The 13,953-nt window shown below is 35.1% G+C and overlaps 1 protein-coding gene across 2 annotated transcripts in view; it reads right to left on the minus strand.

The window, feature by feature from the left end:
• The window catches only part of amon (prohormone processing protease amontillado), an 89,571-nt gene continuing 75,618 nt past the window's right edge, over positions 1-13,953 (minus strand). For both annotated transcript variants that reach the window (XM_022064555.2, XM_087351648.1), the window contains 7 exons: positions 13,112-13,287; positions 10,621-10,833; positions 10,301-10,401; positions 9,424-9,657; positions 7,494-7,658; positions 7,158-7,275; positions 1-6,432 (listed from right to left, as the gene is read on the minus strand). In XM_022064555.2, coding sequence (XP_021920247.1) covers positions 6,271-6,432; positions 7,158-7,275; positions 7,494-7,658; positions 9,424-9,657; positions 10,301-10,401; positions 10,621-10,833; positions 13,112-13,287 — 1,169 coding nt within the window. In that variant the 3' untranslated portion in view covers positions 1-6,270. The remainder of the gene's footprint in view (positions 6,433-7,157; positions 7,276-7,493; positions 7,659-9,423; positions 9,658-10,300; positions 10,402-10,620; positions 10,834-13,111; positions 13,288-13,953) is intronic.

Genomic DNA, 13,953 nt, shown 5'->3' on the forward strand with positions numbered 1-13,953 from the left:
TTATTTCTTCATGATCAAATGTATTCCACATGTTCAATTACGTAGGTTATACTTGGACTAACAGATGATGACATAATTCTAACAAACTCCTTGTATGCTTTGAATTTAAAACTAGAGTTATATCGAAGGAATATCTATTTTTAATAGAAAGCATTAACTACAACAAATATTGTCCTTCTATATGCTTTGCAGTTATCATTTCTATTTATATGTAATATATACTAAATTTTTTTCTTCAAAATAATTATGTTTATTCTCGTAAGCAGATTTTCCTGTTTCAGTATTCTCACTCCTGAGTAAATTTACAAAACAAAAGTTCTAATACTTAAAGTCTAGTTCCTGAAATTTACTTAATTTTTCAGGACTACCACAATAATTTAAAACTGTCTCATGAACAATAAACTATAGTCTGAGTAAATTCTGTGGTACTAATATGGTTTGAGAAGAAAAATAAGGTAACTAGATAAATACAGGTATGTGAATATATGTCCAAATAATAATAATTATCCGTTGCGTGACAGCTCCAGAGAGCCAAAGCCGACTAGCTTGACTGCTGGCCTCACGTTCACATGCCTCAGCAGAGGTGAACGATCATCCAACCAGATATTGGGTGACGTGTGGTCAGCACGACGAACCCCCAGCCATTGCTAGCTTTCCTGACCGGATTACGCTACTCACTGTAGCTCCCCAATTTCCTCACGATGCTGGGTTGGCACCAGTCCCATATACCGGTCGAAAGCTCATGAGAAAATTTCTTCTCCCCCGAGACTCGAACCAGCGCGCGTTCCGTATCGCCGTTCCGAAGAACGATGCCTCAGACCGCGCGGCTACGACGCGGGACACATATGTCCAAATAATGTAACAAATACAATATTGTGTTTTTAATAAAAGTATGATCAGGTGACAGAATTATCATACGCTTTCCATAATGCTTTATAAATATTACTTTCGAAACTTGGTTTTTCGTTACCAACTATATCATTGATTACTCTACAGATTAGATGATTTTATAATCCTGTATTTACGAAGAACCTTGTCCGGAGAACTTGTATAATGCACCTAGTGCAAATGAGATCCAAAGTTGTCCAAATAATTTACTCATCCTATAATTTCACTGTTTTAGTCATCTATTATATAGTAAAACTGGAGCCTACATGTGTTAAGGTACAGTGAAACACACTTTTACGTAATTTCTAACATAAGATGGTGAGGTACAAGATGAACGGTAATATGTGTTTCTACTTAAGTGAAATTGCAGAAATACGAACAAATACCAAACTCGTGGACTTGGAATGTAGAACAAATGTTGTTGTTGTTATTATTGTCCTGCATTTTATAAAACCCAGGTCACATAAAACAGATCGAAGAAATATAAAAATAACCAGAAGTATCTCAAATATAAAGCAAACAGTTTATGAAAAATATATATGTTACATGGTCCTTTATTTTATACTTGTTTATACTTCAACCTCCCCAATAAAGCTACATTTAATTTTCATACAAATTATTGAATATAGAGAGATCATTTCTAATCTTCTGAAATAGATAAATAGAAGTATATGAAATGGTACTGACTGATAAGAACTAGCATGTGAAGGGCTTACGATTAAAAAAGAAAACCACATCACTGAAGGAAAGGTCTACATTTTGGGAATTCAAAGCATTTCGTGGATTAGAAAATAAAATTTTTCTATTTTCTAAACTTGATCGATATTCCACAATCCTACAGACGTTCCAATAAATTCTAGATCACATATGCGGTACATAGTCAAAGACTTCGTAATCTAATAAAGTTACGATAGCTGTAACAGAATAACGTAACGAGTCACAAAGTGAAAGTTACTGTAAAGGTAAATATACACATAATAAAATAAACCCTTTCTCTGTTGTGTATTTTAACCTAGAATTTTTTTAAATAATACAAAAACAAAAATAGGACCTAATATTACTGTTCTTAAAAAAATAATTTCACTACCAAACAATTTACGTACAGAATAACACTAAACATGCCGACAGGCAAGTGTTTCTTGCACTGGATTTTATGTTTACTACCACAGCTTATAAATAACAAGTACAGTACAGATTTTACAAATTTCTAGGGAATTACACTTCACTAATATCCATATTTTTTTGTCCTAATAAATACCTTAATAGATATAGTACTTAAAAAACAAATCAGAAAAATCAGAATTTCAATCAAAGTTTATATATATCAGTGACATTTCTCTTACGTTCTCTTCGGAAAATTCGATAAGCTAATCTCTACAGTCCAATCAAAGATGGTAGATCAACTATAAAATGTCATCAACCCTGTATACCGCTTATACCACAATTGTCTTAGAAAATATAAAGAAAACTTTGAATTATGTAAGAAGTTGCGTGTAAAGTTATAGATTCTTTCTGACAGAGAATTTAAATAATGGAAAGAGTAACGTCATGTCTGCAGGTATTGAACTTCAGGTTAAAAACAACTGCGTTGGATTGGTATGAGTAGCATCAGAATTGTGTCATTATATGGTGCACATAATCTACGTCGAATATTTACAACATAATTTCTTTTAAATTTAAATTGTGCACTCAAAATTAAAGTGAGTTTCTTACGCAATATTCCGACCAGCGGAATTTGTTTAGTCTAGAGTGCATTATGGAATTAAAGTTCTCTTTTAGGTTTAGTGCTAGAACCAATATATCCGTCAATGAATAGGCTTTTAATAATTTAATAATATACGCACGTAAAGAATAAATTACGTTACCTATGATATGATATCACAAGAAATTAACTTTTTTTAAATAATTATTCTGTGCTTTAAATCTTTAAATCAAAACACATTATTTAAGAAACTTTAAATTTAAACTACAAAATGAAGGAATTCTTCAACATGACTACACTAATAAACACCTCCTTTTAATGTCAAATATAATTAATCATAAAATTAGTTGAGATGTAATTGATCCCTCCGTGATGCATACAATCTTTGATTTAAGACAAATAATTTACTTTAGTTATATACGTGAATATATATGTATCTGCAGGATATGTAACTAGAAACAATACAACATAAATAACTACTTTTCTTTACCGCTGTTTACTTTAAGATGCCAATTTAAATTGGACTTTAAATATTACGAGGGATAAGATATTTATAGGCAAATGATTTTCTCTATAACTCATAAAATAGAATTATTATTTTTTCATAAAGCAAAAACAATTAAGCAGTAGTTGCGAAACTTACAAATTACTTATCCGCATCTAAAATTTTAAATGTTCATCAGATTGTTTGCTGTGCCTACGATTATATTCGACACTTCTGAATTATATTTTTCTTTATTTATGTAATGCAAGTAAAAACAGATATATCATATGTTTAGAACAAAACGATCCTTCAAAATCTAGAGGTAAAAATATCCTCGATTGGACAAGCATAGATAGATTTCAATACAATCTTACGTGTCATATAACATTACAAACTAATTTAAAAAAAATATTTAAGTTTATCAGAGACATTAATAATTCTTCTCAATATTGATACCACATTAATTGTTACAATATTATCATATCCTGCTAGCAGGAAGATAAATTCTCAGTCGATAAAATGTATGCAAGCTATTTGTTTTTGTGCGCTGCGTGTACTAGATTCGTGAACTACGTATTACCTTGCGTGGACACGTCTGAGTTCTGATGTTATCGTAAATATATGCTTACTCAGGTAACATACAATTAAATATTATGGTTAATCAGCTTCTTAAACTTTGATCAGATATGTTTGTCGATGAACTTATTCGGTTTTACGAAAACACGCGAATATAGTTCAACTGTTGTTATCAATTATGAGACTAATTTACGTAATTCACTGCAAATAATTTTCTTCGGGGAATGTTTTTAAATTTATAAAATGTCTATTAGAGTTCTATAAAGAAATTTATAGAATATTCTGAGACTCAAGATTATATTCCACAAATTACAATCTATTGTTTCTATTAAATTAAAAGTCAAAGCACGGGAGATACAAATGGGTCTGTGACGGTAATCACTAATTCGTATGTGCAATCTCAAAACTACGTAACTAAACAATAAATATAATATATGAATTAGTGAATGAAAGTGTTGGTTTCGTGAAGATAAAAACGCCGTCAGGCAGCAGGTGAGTCCGAGACGCACGTCATTCTAATTTCATTCTTGAGAGCACTTACGAAAATTATGTCATTATTTCCTGTTTATGTTAAATATTACTTATCCAAATTAATCAGTATTAACAGTAAATGAATAATGAAAAATTCTCGACATGTTTTTAAATATGCATTGTAAATACTATACGGCAAGTAATATTATTTTATTAATTAGAGAGAAATTCTGTAACGGATCTATATCAATTGCTTCCTTATATTATGAATAAATCATTTGTAATATTTTATTATTTTTTAAGTAATAGGTTTTGAAAAAATATTTTTTTTAGTTTATATTTATTTAACGACAGACACAATCCTCTTCATACCTTATGGAACCAGAAGTATTTTATATTTTCTTCACACGCTTTTATATTATAATCATAAAATTCTTACGTTAAAATATTAACTATTCTGCGAATAATTATAGTGAAATATGCCATTATTAATTGTGCTGAATGCAAAGAACTGTAGTCGCACTATTTGGTGGTTGTAATGGCTGCAGAGCCATTGAATCGTAAGTTTAATTTCCACTGCAATAATTTGAATACGATATTATAGATTTTTGGAAGTCCACGTAAAGTACGTCATATGTGAAGGGTTTCTTGAAGTCAAATTTGGATATCGCTCAAAAAGAGAAATAATTATATTTATGTGCTCTAGGCAACATGCTTTACGTAATAAAATATGAATTTAAAAGATAATGTAATTTACTACAGAATGTATTCATGTTACCTGTTACGTGAGTTTTGATATATTATTTTACAACTTTGCACTTATAGTAAAGATTCTCTTGAAAAATTATTTACGCATTTAACGAATAGATTAAAACAATTAAAAAAATAAAAATAATTTTAATCTTGTAAAAACTAAAGGTATAATCGTAAAATATAATAATATAGGGGATGTCCCAAAAAAAAGTACATGGTTACTAACTTATTTAATGGGACTTTACGAATTGCGTTATGAAGTAGAGTGGGAGGATGGAATTGGATTCGCGTGGCTTGGATTATGATAGGGACCAGTGGCGGGTAACGAACAAGGTAATGAAATTTTGAATTTAAGTGTCACGTGTAGTTTGAACGTCTGATTACCTATAGATATTCTAAGCCCTTTGTTATTTGAACCGAACTTCATAAAAGTACATAGAGTACCTCAGGTACATCTTGCACCATAAAAAAAGAAACTGCCTTATTTTAAGGTTATGTCATCATTCACATTTTGATCTTACCTCCTGTGTCAAGAGAGACTTAAAACGTTCTCACGCAGCGCATTTTATAATAATTAAAACAAATCTGCTCAATTTCGTCATTCTTTTTATTCCTCTGCCTTTGAATCCGAGTTCTGTTGCAGTTAACATTGCAAGTGAATTTTCTCTTAAATTTTACAATGCGGAAATTAATTTACGATATAATTTCGAACAATTATGCTTTTGAATGCAAGATTAGTAAGTCAAAACTCTACTGCCTCCGCCCAAATTTTTATTACCAACACGCACTTTAACGTTGTGCAATTTTCGAAGTGCCTAGCGTGGAAATTATTTAATTTATTAAAATACTAAATATTTTATTCTGTTCCCTTTTTTAGCAGGACAGAGTCAAATTACTTTACTACGACGTCTAAAGCACAAACTAAAATATGATTTTTATTAATTCTGAATATTACGTTAATAATTTTGTATATAGGGTGGGTGGTAAGTAAGTACATTGAGGAATGGTTATAACCTCTATATTTCCAATGCAAAGCGATTATTTAATGCCTACTTACTTCCCACCCACCCTGTATATTAGCATCTTCATCGATTCTACACGCGACTAATAGAGATATAAAAATGCTTTTAAGACTGATGAAACCCCCTGTACTGTCCTTGTCAAAGTACGTTTTTGAGAATAATTAATCTTACGCTGTTTCTGAGAGCTGGTAGAACAATTTGCAAATAGAGGGGCTTTAATGAACGTAAATAATGTGACGTACGGCACTGAAGTTATGGAACTGAAAGAGGGAGATCGAGATCTGTCAAGCAAATGAAGAAGAAACAACAGAATATTAAATGAGGGCGTGTAGTGGCTTTGGATGGGGAGAGAAGCTGAAGAGATGAGATTAATTTTACATTTTATTTCTTTCTTCGTGCGCTTTCTTGACAATGGCCAATTTGGAGTGTGGATCTGACACGGGAAGGCCGCTGTATGGTGGATCCCGGGTCCCGTGCAACATCAGTGTCCATTCCTTGATGAATCCTGATTGTGGAGACTGCGAGTTAAAGCTTACCTGAAATTTAAAGAAATTATTTCGCAATATTTTTTACAAATCCTGGCAGATGTTTGTACATTTACGCATCACCTTTCGTCTTTATGTTACAGATGCTTACACATCTCCATGGATAACCTGTTAAAATCAATCTATCTCTGTCTGTGCACATAAAAATCTCGAGAACAGATAGAGTGGTTTTGATGAAGTCATTTTTCCTCTTAGTTGCGATGCTGCAAGTCTACAAAGCGTCACAGCCCAGAAGAACAACACTGACATCTTCACCGTATTACGATTCTGAACAAATTCGATACTGGTGAATTTTACAAAAAAAAAAAAGAGCATCTTCATGTTTGAACATGGCATCTTCAATTTTGAACATGGAATCTTCAATTTTGAACATGACATCTTCAATTTTGAACAAGGAATCTTCAATTTTGAACACGACATCTTCAATTTTGAACATGACATCTTCAATTTTGAACATGGCATCTTCAATTTTGAACAAGGAATCTTCAATTTTGAACACGACATCTTCAATTTTGAACATGACATCTTCAATTTTGAACATGGAATCTTCAATTTTGAACATGGCATCTTCAATTTTGAACATGGCATCTTCTGCAACGCGCTTGCAGTCTTGAAGAACTGGACTGGCATTCCAGAAATGCCAACTGCCTCCATCATCACGGCGTGCAATCGCTTTGAACGAATTATGATATCCAGTTGATGATACTTATACTGACCTCTAGTGACCATGTTCCTTGTGGGTATTCGCCCCATGTATGTGTCGTCATGAATGGCCACTTGGTGAACCCATCTCGATGATCGTCGTCGTTCACTCTCCTACTCAGGATCATCGACCTGTGATGGGAACGGGGGTCAATTAAATTGCTGACAGGCCTATTGTAATATGAGTCCATTGAAGTAGGATACAGTTGCAGTTGCCATCTTCAGGATGAAAACGCAGATAGCTTTCAACATTCGTTGCTAGCAATCCCCGAAAGCTAAAGTTGTACTTTGAACTCCAGTCGCGAAAACCTAAGGACTAGAAAAATCGAATTATATTCGTCTACACTGACCTGGTCCCCATTGGTGACGTGAGGAACAGTTCCACGTCTCCCCGACGAGTGGCGTTCAGAGTAATTACAGCCTGGACGTGCTCGAGATAGCTGACCTGAGTCTCGGTCCCTTGACATGCGTTCGTGTTGATTTTCAGTAGCACTGAGCGGCTGGAAGGGATCTCCCTGTGGGTAAAAACACGGCTCTCAAATTATTTCGACTATTATTGAGAATTGTAAAAGCTTTTGTGTCAAACGGAATTGGGTAGTTCTACACCACCATATGTTAAAACGTTCTCTCTTTTTTTTTTCATTTTATCCACCGTGTTTTACATGTCTAAAAAATATTGAAACATTAACACTCATTTCTTTTCTAAAAGGGCATGTTTTTTCGTCTTCAGGAGAGATACTTATGCTGTTCGAATGACATAATGTACAGTGAATTGGAAAGAATATTGAAGGAATCGGTAGTGAATTAATTTGAGATATTTGCGTAGACTTCGACTTAACTACAATGTAGAATGCGTACAAATGTAGGAAAACAAACAAATTTTCATTGCCGATTATATAACTGTGTGCTTACAAAATTAACTTTTATGACATTTGTAAGCGTGTAATATATTCGTATAATTAAATGACATTTTTCACTATAAACGCAGTCACATGATAAACGGCGTACAAAAATAAATATATACAGTACCAGAAACTTAGTTCTATGTATCTCACAGCATGGGTACCAGCTTAATTACGTAAGAACTTGTTAACATGTGAGACGTCAAGGGTTCATTGAACAACATCATCAAATAACGAAGTAATCAATCTTCTAGCTGTTCTTTATTTCGTAAGTCACGTTGAGTTCAGCTGAGACTGCACTAACTAGCGCCGTGAAGGTCGACTACTTCTCCGACACGTCTGTGTGTTAAAAAGCCTAAACATGACACGAAGGCGTTCCTGACAAACGAATCTGTTTATGTGAGAATCGGAATTTCTGTACAGACGGCATGAACATGAATGACGCTGTTTGAATCCCATTGGAGCTGAAGTAGTGGCCCACTTTAATTCATTCTACGTTGTTTAAATGTTGTTCGTCAGTAAAATTTTCATTTGGGTATATAATTCTATTCTGGGTTCTGAAAACTAAAGGAAGTGAAACCAAACATATTTTTATTGTGTCCTTGCCATTGTAAAGCTGAGTAGTGACAAATCGTGATATATCAAGAGATTACTTCATGCATTTTTTTGTAAATGCTTACCTATCGACAAAAGAGTGGATTACACATATTTATGTGAGGATTAAGACGTACGTAATCTTCTATTAACGACCTTCTGAAGACAAAAATAAGGCTAGATGAAGATAACGTGTTGGAAGCACCAAAGAGACAGCACGAAAAAACTGCGAGATTGATAGTTTTAAATAACAAGCAGATTGACAGAACGGAAGGAAATTGTGAAAACAGAGTTACTCCTGGCAACTAACAAGGAAATGGAGCGAGGCCGAACGATTTATTACGGTGGTAAAATCATAATATAAAATATGTATAATGTCATTTCTTTTCATTTCTAGATCATGATTCGAATGATATACCCAGATGTTCACTGCGAGAATTTTCAGGTTTGAAATATCCACCTAATAAAATTATAGGCCGGATATAAAACGTCTCTTTCGCAATTACAATCTTTCCGTGTACACGGCTTACCAATTAAAACTCAACCAAAAAAAAAAACAGTCGTCTAAAAATTAACTTCTCCAACCTCCCACGTTACACTCCATTCAAGGTCATGATTATTGCTAGGCCGGTGCTCAAGCCAGTTGCGCAGAAGCTGAGCAGGTGCAAACAAAGCGAATTCAAGACCTGAACGAGCATTTATTCTAGGCGTGAAGTCTTTCGTGTGTCGTATTCAGTTCCCAGTTTAAATTCGAACATCCTGTAGAATAGCCGTGTCAACTTACTGGGTCTCCGAGACCGTGCCGCCCTCACAGTGGTACCTGGCTGGAACAGTCTTCCACTGCTTCGCCAGGGCCACCATCGCACCAGCGTCCAGGACTCCAAACCCAAACAAATGATTGAATTCCAGACCCACGCCATTCATCGTCCAGTGGAATCGACCTTTGGCGTCAAACAGCGAATTGCGTTTTGATGTTAGGACTGTCAAGTGTTGGATGTCTCTCCAGCTCAACTGCGGGCTGAAAAATCATACCACACCAAAAAATGTTAGTCTTTCAGATGTGATGTTTTTCGGCTGTGAGGTTCGTGGTGAGCATCTTGCTTTTGGCGTCGTATAAACTCGTCTGTAGATGCTAACGTGCTGTATCCATCATCGGGGCTGAAAGGCAACGGTCTACACACGACGAAACCTAACATGACCAGGAAGTCCACAGAGATTGTACTCTTCGCCAGATTATATTCGGATGAACTAAAAAGGATGACGTGACGAACGCGAAATGTACGCGTAATAGAGGGATGAGAAATAAATACAAAATTGTTATTGAAAACCTGGAAGGAAGAGACCGCTCGGGTGACCTAGACATAGATAGAATGATATTATTAAAATGGATCTTAGGGAAGTATTTATTATAGTATGGATTGAATTAATTTAGTTCAGGATAGGGACAAGTTTAGAGGTTTTATGAGCATGGTAATGAACCTTTGGGTTCCATAAAAGGCTTGGAATTTCTTGATTAGATGAGCATACTATTAATTTTCCAAGAAAGGCCCTTAATTATTTTTAAAACAATTTGTGTGTGTCTGACGGGAATGATAATAAATTTTTTGATAACCGCAAAAAATTATGTAATAATATCATATTAAATGCGCCTTATCACTCACTTTGCTTCTAAAGCTAGCGCAAATACTCCAGCTGCTTCTGGTGCAGCTGCACTCGTTCCAGAATGCGTTGTAGTGCATTTCCCATAGAGATCCGTGGTTGCCTGAAAAAAGAAAGACAGATTTTAGGTTAAGGACGACAGAAAACTCCACTTCAGCATTAAAGAGATAAATTGTTTAACGCTATTTAAGGAAATAATCGCTGTTTACAATAACAATAATAAAAAAGTCATAATTAAAAAAATGAAGAGTTATCGATTGTGAAAACAGGTGGGATATTTATTGATCATCGGGCTTTAAATTTTTAATTGCAATGCACGTACCACGCCGGTGTTCGGGTCCTTGGCCCCGTTGCTGAACGTAGAAGCGAGAGTTGAAGAACAGCTCTCGTCGTAGTGCGCGTTCTGCCCATCGTTAATTGCGCTGTTAATGGAAATGGTCCACATGCTGGCAGCGTAGCCATCACAGTTACAGTCATCGTCCTCACCGCCGTCCCCACTCGCCCAGACGTAGATGTTACCCAGTCCGTTTCGACCCTAAAGAGCACAGAATCAGAACATGACGTTCTCCTCGGTTTTGGCGCCGTGACGACTCGGCTGTCTACGAGGCGCCAAAACCCAGGACGATATCATGATCTCACCACCGTGAAAACCTCAAATCTTCTACAGCACAGATCCACTTTTATACGTAGTTCATTTCGTACGTCAGAGAATGTGCCAATGTTTTATCCTTTACGTTGTGTGACGAGTGTTGAAGGAGAAAGACATGTTTGATGTTCATCATGTTTTCATTACAAGAAATATGTTTAATAATGTAGCTGTCAAGATATTAAAAGTTTACGAACAAATTATTTCTTACCTTCTCTGTGGCTTTCACATGAATACCACGTATTATAAATGAAACTAATAATATAAATTGATTTATATATATGGTTGATACAAATATTACGTCTATTAAAAGATGGTAAATTCAAAACAAAAATATTATTCTGTGTAACGAATCAACATAAATGAATTAATATATTTTGTACGTAAACTCATATTTTACACAATTTACGATCGTATAATTTAAACCCATTGTACCATTGTTTTTTAAAGAATATATTTTTATTTCGGCCGATACAACTGAAATAAAGAAAACACAATTGGAGGCCCACAAAAGTAATTAAATACAGAAAAAAATAATAAAAATCACAATATTCAACAAGTGTTGCCACTACAGAACAAACCCCACTAAGAATAGTCCTGCTTCAGAAGCTAACAGCAGTCTCAGGTGGTTATGGAATTCTCTGACTATTACAAGTACAGTGTTTTATTTCAAAATAGAGTCGAATACCCTTAAGCTCCAGGCCATTAAGACGTATGGAGGAGTGGAGGTACAGCTCCGTATATTCCTAATTTTGTGTAGTAGATAAATTGAGTGGCCATTTCACTCTCCGAATGCATTACTCCCTGAAGAAGGCATCCCGTATCAACGAAAAAGAGTGGATGAGCCCCAGAACCCACGCGTGTGTTTTAGCAAAGAGGGAGATCTATACCCCTGCTTGGAATTGAAACCTTGACTCTAATACAAGGCCAAGTGGCCACAGTATCTCTCGTCATATAAATAAAAATCGATATATAAAAGAAAACAAATATTAAATCAATATCGTGAATTAATTTAATTGAACTAACTAAATAAATAAATATAAAGGGAATATGTCCAAATTTGTCACGATGTTTTAATGCTATAAAAATTCAAAATTAAAGTAGAAAGCACGACGGTTGACGATAATTTGAATTACACTGCAAATGGAAATTATAACAGACTGAACACATTACGTGATTATTAATGCTCTTTTACTGCGACGACACAATGAATTAAACTCCATCAATCATAGCAGTTAAATTAATGTTGGTACAGTTATATAAAATCCAAAATGAAACTTCGTTAAAATTCTATACACTAATACATCTGCTTCTATTCTGATTTCCGTAAATTGTGACAACGAAGTGTCAGATTAGTAGAAAAATGTATATCCAGAAACACTACTTATTTTCCATTTCTGCAGACGGAAAGATGAATCGGTCTAAGTACGTTTATGTTTTATCTGACAAGTATAAAAGTATTTTTTATCTCTACTGCGTGTGTAGAACTGTAGCACAGAAAACTTTAGAAGAAATTTCTTATACTCCGCAGAATTCAAAAGCCAAAGTTATTTCATATTCAAATTACTTTACGTCGTTTTCAACAAGCGTATTAAAGGGAAAGTAATGTTAAATAGGATTACTATAAATTATCTACTTGAACAGTTTGAGCCATGAATAGAATAGAAAGGATTTTAAAAAAACTGTAAAGTACGCAGATTTATGGCTAAAACTGCTTAAAATAAAATCATAAAAAAGGTCTGATATTTTCAGTCAGCAGTGATGTCACATTATCACATAATTTATAGCCATTTTGTGATTTATCGGTTGTAACGTGGTATCCTTTTCACCAGAAAACCAACCAATATATTTTTGAAGCAACTGAAATGTCGACGTCAGAGATCAGACCACATTCTAAAATTCAAAATCTGAAGGAAAAGAAAATTGTGAAGATGGCAGTCTTCTGAGATGAAACATCGCGTATGGTATATAATGATAACGTTTTAGATAAGCGTACTGCCTCAATCATGATTGTAATTCATCCAATATTTTATGAAATTTATTACGCGGGTGGGCGTGGTTCTGATTTAATATTTTCTCCTTAGTTCGTGATTATTCTTGGGTTTTATTTTAAATGGTACATTCTGTAGCGTCTATTAAACAGCGTAAGCAGTAACATAGAACGTACCTCGTTCACTCCCCTTACGATGGCCCTCATAGTCGCATTCCTCGGACCATCTACCGTCTTCCCGTCATCTGTTGGGCCCCAAGAGGCGCTGTATATGTCGATGAGATTTGGCTCGTGACCCATAGAGTTGGCTTCAATCAGATCTGTCATGTACGGCTGATCCAACATCCGAATACCTCAATCAGAAATACACGAAAGGATATTTTGGTAAATGTATTAGAAAATCTTAAAACCCAATACAAAAGATCAGCTGTAAAAGAGGGACACAATCGAACTGCCTAGTTAGTGCTTGACAATTTCCTTCAACAGCCTTCGAGACGGTAGGCGCCGCGACGGTCAAAGTCTGTTTTGTATTTTAGTACCGAGGTTCATTTGTGCTATATACGTCATTGCTCGGCGTCGGTTCCTAGACGTCTTTTACATTGGAAGCTGGAGGCTTACCTCTGCTAAATGTGACGTCTTTGAAGGACGTCGCAAAGCTTGCAGTAGCGTCCAATTGCATCCTGAGGTCTATCTGTCCAATATATTCATTCTGCTGGCGACGTAGGGGCGAATGGCGTCACTGCGAAAAACATAGCGCCTTAGCGGTACCGTAAAAGTAGCGTCGTGACGCTCGGCGTCGATTCTTTTAGAATCAGTCGTATGCTGTCCAAATGCTTCTGTTGCTTTTATTTGCAGTCTGTAGTCGATGTCTCAAGGCGTAGCTTCTCGTCGGTTTTCCAACATCATGTCCAGTGACATCCTAAAGCTGATCTTCTGGCGTGCCGTCGCTCGCCATCGGTTTTGTCACAATCGATCCACGCGAAAATTTTTAGGATTATGCTGGCTTTATTTGCTTTTCG

The sequence above is a fragment of the Zootermopsis nevadensis genome, unplaced genomic scaffold (genome assembly GCF_977971745.1).
Source record: "Zootermopsis nevadensis isolate Lab colony 2312 unplaced genomic scaffold, Znev_1.0 Znev_ptg000020l, whole genome shotgun sequence".
In the NCBI taxonomy this organism is placed as follows: domain Eukaryota; kingdom Metazoa; phylum Arthropoda; class Insecta; order Blattodea; family Termopsidae; genus Zootermopsis; species Zootermopsis nevadensis.